Source organism: Pan troglodytes, chromosome 17 (assembly GCF_028858775.2).
Source record: "Pan troglodytes isolate AG18354 chromosome 17, NHGRI_mPanTro3-v2.0_pri, whole genome shotgun sequence".
In the NCBI taxonomy this organism is placed as follows: Eukaryota; Metazoa; Chordata; class Mammalia; order Primates; family Hominidae; genus Pan; species Pan troglodytes.
Genome location: NC_072415.2, coordinates 8860040 through 8864606, shown reverse-complemented (window position 1 = coordinate 8864606; position 4567 = coordinate 8860040). Strand labels below are relative to the sequence as shown.

Sequence of the window (4567 nt, the reverse complement as noted above, 5' to 3'; positions counted from 1 at the left end):
GCGTCAGGTTTGCAGGCACAGAGCACAGCCCAGGCCTGAGGGTCCGCTCAGGGGCCATGGTGGTTGAGTTCTCCGTGGAAACTGGGATGGGGTGAACGGCCAGTTCCCGTCCTTTGGCCGCCTGGCCAACTACCAGACTTAGCCGTTGCCGCCCAAGCATCTGTCTCTGGGGTTGCCACTACTTGGGTAGAAGTGAGGGTCGGGGTGGGGCATGGAGCATCACCAGTTGCCAGGCCAGCACTGTCTTTGCAACATATTCAGATGGCGGCGGGCAGCTCGGGCACCGGCATGGGCTGGCGAGGCTCCCCTGGATGGCCCTCAGATCGCTCACAGCATTGTCCCAGGGCTTCCTCGGCCTGTGCCAGGTGAGCAAGGTAGGGGGGAGCTTCCAAGGCTTCTATCCCAACTCTACCTATTTCTAGCTATTTTCTCTTGAGTTATTTTGCGTCTATCTCAGTTTTATTTGCAAAAATAGTATATGCAAAATACATCGAGTGAATGTACCTCAGGCATATAGAAGATCTGGCAGAAACACGTTTTCTCATGCCCATTTCCATTCAATATTTGAACACAGAGGCTTCCATGGTTTTGATTCTTTCCACAAAAGGATAGTTTTGTCTGTTGTCACCATTTACATAAGCGAAACTATAAATTATATAATTTTTATGTTCATTCACTAAACATGCTTGTGACATCATTTTGTTCCTATTGATTATTCATTAACTTTATTTTGTAATACTCAATTTTATGACTATACCACAGGTTTGAGGCCTTTGCTTGTTTTGTTTATAATCCACTCCACTATTGATAGACACAAAAGCAGTTTCTGATTTGAGGCTATCATGAATAAACCTGCTACGAACAAATCAGATATACACATTTTTCTGTAATAATATTTTCACTTTTCTTGAGTTTAAGTACATAAGAGTGGATTTTCTGGGTTATAAAATAAGTATACATTTGGCATTGTATGAAATAGGGAGACATTTTCCTAAGTGGTTGTGCCATCTTAAACTACAATGAAAATGTTTGAGAGAATCAGTTCCACTTTCTAACCAATACTTGATGCTGTCAGTTGTTTTAGTGTTATCCATTCTTATGGGATATAACTGCTGAGTAGCTGTCTGCCTTCCCAATAACACGGAAAATTGAGGGCCCAGAGGACAGTTTTATTTTCATATTTGACATCTTCTATTATTTTTTATAGAAGGGTGATTTGGGTAGTAAAATTGTCTTTCAATTTTCTAGGTTGTCTCTGAATCTTACTGGGGTTCCTTCTCCTAAACCACATTCAGAAATTTTCACGACCAACTTCTTTTTATCTTTGTCATACCAGGCCAATGAGGGACTGCATTCCTGAGACTTTTTAAGTACTTTTTGTGTGTATGATGGTCTAATAATCATAGCCTTAAAACTTTCTGGCTGGGCATGGTGGCTCATGGCTGTAATACCAGCACTTCGAGAGGCCAAGGCGGGTGGATCACCTGAGGTCAGGAGTTCGAGACGAGCCTGATCAACGTGGAGAAACCCCAACTCTACTAAAAATAAAAAATTAGCTGCGCATGGTGGCACATGCCTGTAATCCCAGCTACTTGGGAGGCAGGAGCTACTTGGGCTGAGGCAGGAGAATCGCTTGAACCCAGGAAGGGTTGTAGTTAGCCGAGATCACACCATTGCACTCCAGCCTGGGCAACAAGAGTGAAATTCCTTCTCAAAAAAACAAAAAAAGAAAGAAAGAAAGAATCTCAGACTTCTGGGAGACACTGAATTTGTGAATGTGCACAGCATGTGTACAGCATGTCACAATAACTTTTTTTTTTTGAGACCAAGTCTCACTCTGCTGCCCAAGCTGGAGTGCAGTGGTCCATCTCAGCTCACTGCAAATTCTGTCTCCTGGATTCAAGCAATTCTCCTGTCTTGGCCTCCCGAGTAGCTGGGATTACAGGTGCTGCAACCATGCCTGGCTAATTTTTGTATTTTTAGTAGAGACAGAGTTTCACATATTGGCCAGGCTGGTCTCGAACTCTTCACCTCAGATGATCCACCTGCCTCAGCCAATGGGTGAAGTGTTAACTCAAAATGCGCACATTGAATACTGAGGAAAATGTATAGCCATCATCACCAGCAGCTGAGATGCCAGTTGAGATACCAGGAATACCCCAGCATGTAACTCCTCTTTTAATTCACACACACACACACACACACACACACTCATGGTAACCAGTTCAGGATGCACACAGAAACAGTCACAGTCTTTTTTGGGAACACACTCCCCTGTGACACTTAGATCCTAATGCTGACTCCAATTCCCCTCTGGGACCTCCCCTCTCCTTGCAGAATGCTGGGCTTTCCCTTAGAAAACCCCATGTCATTTCCTTCAATGGAACATGAATCAGCTTCACCCACAGTGTCTGCAGGTCTCTGTCCATAGCAAACGTTTTTATTACCTTAAAATATAGATTTTTACCTTAACTAGCCAAGACCTAGGACCCTTTTTCCAGGCTCTTTTAGATGAAGTAATAAATGCAAATATTAGAGATGTGTATATGTGTATAAATATAAGGAGAAAAGATGTTGCCTAGTTGTACAAATTAGCTTTAATAAAACTCCTGATTTAAATTATTTAATTGTGAGAAGGGCGATTCTAACTCAACACACCAACGAAATAAAAGCCTTATCCCTCTGCTCCGCCAAAATATCCCATTTAGGGCCTGTGTGTGTGTGTACACACACGTGTGCACTCATCCCCACCTGACCGTATCAAATTATTATTTAAACTAGATATTTTTACTTCGTTGCATAGTAGTAATGGTTTCTGGAATGAAAAAATAAAAAACAGGAGAATAAAACTGTTTAAATGTATCTCCGGGTGAACGCTGTGGCCACTGCACGGACCCCGCCGATGGCGCCCAGTACCTGCGTCTCAGGAAGAGGTTCTGGCGGGTCCTCTGCCTGAGGCCGCACCCCTGGTACCTGTCCCGCGTCCACGTGAACGCGGAGGGCAGCATTCACCATCCCCTCCCTGAAACAGTGGTCCCCAAAGTGCTCCACAGGCAGGGCCGAGCTGGGCAAGGGGGAGCCCAGCCCCTGCACGGGCCGCCCTGAGCGGCGGAGACGCAGGAAGAGCTCGCCGGCTCCATCAGCCCCTACCCCAGATGCGGGACCTCAGACCAGCGAGGACCTGGAGCCCCCGCCCCACGGTTGCCAGGAGGCGGACAGGGGCAGCTCCTGGGGGGCTACCGCCCCGAGGCCATTCCGCCAGAACTTGAGCGACCTGGGAAGGCGCAGTGCCCTGCCCTTGAAGAGGAACCTGTGTCCTGGAGGCAGCAGCCTGGGAGCTCCTCCTCCGAGGACACGGCAGAGGCGAGTGACTCTGGCGGCGCAGGGCTGGCTTTCCCGTCCACGGAGGAGAGCTGTGGGGCTGGGTGAGCTGGACCAGGAAGCACGGCTGGCTGCTCTCGGCCTCCGATGGGGAGTGGACAGCTTAGGGGGTTGCCGCCGTGCCAGCCGGCCTGCTGGCCACTCTGGGCTTCATCACAGCCTCACCTGCCTGCGCAGGCACCTAGCACTGCAGGCTGGAGCTTCTGGCCATGCTGGTCAACTTCGCCAACGAGCCTCTGCTGCCTGGGAACAGCAAGGCCAGAGCTACACCGCCCTGCACTTGGCAGCCATGTACCTTGGAGATGGTGAAGCTGCTAGTGGGGACATAGGACGCCGATGTGGATATCAGGGACTACATTGGGAAAAGGGCCTCCCAGCATGTGAGTCAGAGCATCACAGAAGAGATTGAGACCCTGATGGGAGTCCTGGACAAGGACGATGGGGAGAGCACCGCCAGCAGCGGGGGTGGGTACTGGAAGATTTAAAAGCTGCCCCCTCCATCTCACCACCTACAAACTCTCACACGTCCTGGAAGATGGGTGGACCCTCTCCACCATCACCACTTGGCTGAAGGTGGTCCAGATGTGAAGCCAAGGATTCCAGGGCGCACAGCCTCGGGCAGGACTAATGGACTTAAAAAACACAGGCTCAACAAAATCCACTTCACAACCCAGATGGTTCACATCACAGCCTCTTTCAGGGACCCAGAGCAACCACTGGAAGAGAAGGAGTAGGAACACTCTCTTAAAGGCCACTTATCCTATTCCTTCAAATTAAGACCAAAGTCCAATGTATTTAGGTAAAAAATAATTTCTTTTAGAAAATGCTAAGGTTTGTCTTCTGAAATTTAATAACAGAAACAAAAAAAGAACATTAGACGTCAGGAAGTGAGACCAGAAAAGACAAACTAAACTATCCTTACTAGGTTGGAATGGATGGGGTGGAGTTCCCATCAGGCTAGCATTCCGGGGAAAGTGTTTTTTTTTTTTTTTGTTTGTTTGTTTGTTTGTTTGTTTGGCGGTGGGGGGAAGGAGTCTCGCTCTGTCACCCAGGCTGGAATGCAGTGGCGCCATCTCCGCTCACTGCAAGCTCCTCCCCTCGGGTTTATGCCATTCTCCAGCCCCAGCCTCCCAGTAGCTGGGACTACAGGCGTCCGACACCACACACGGCTAATTTTTTTGTATTT

General features: G+C 48.3%; 1 protein-coding gene across 1 annotated transcript; it reads left to right on the top strand.

The window, feature by feature from the left end:
• Positions 1 to 261: 261 nt before the first annotated feature.
• LOC134808697 (ankyrin repeat domain-containing protein SOWAHC-like) lies at positions 262 to 4338 on the top strand. Its single transcript, XM_063796143.1, has 2 exons — positions 262 to 365; positions 3001 to 4338. Exons 1-2 carry the CDS (start codon positions 262 to 264, stop codon positions 3788 to 3790), a joined length of 894 nt encoding a protein of 297 aa, XP_063652213.1. The 3' UTR covers positions 3791 to 4338.
• The last annotated feature ends 229 nt before the right edge of the window (positions 4339 to 4567 follow it).

Coding starts and splice junctions, on each gene's coding strand:
- LOC134808697 (XM_063796143.1), top strand. CDS start 262: ATGGCGGCGGGCAGCTCGGGCACCGGCATGGGCTGGCGAGGCTCCCCT. Junction 366..3,000: donor GCTTCCTCGGCCTGTGCCAG/GTGAGCAAGGTA, acceptor GTGAACGCGGAG/GGCAGCATTCACCATCCCCT.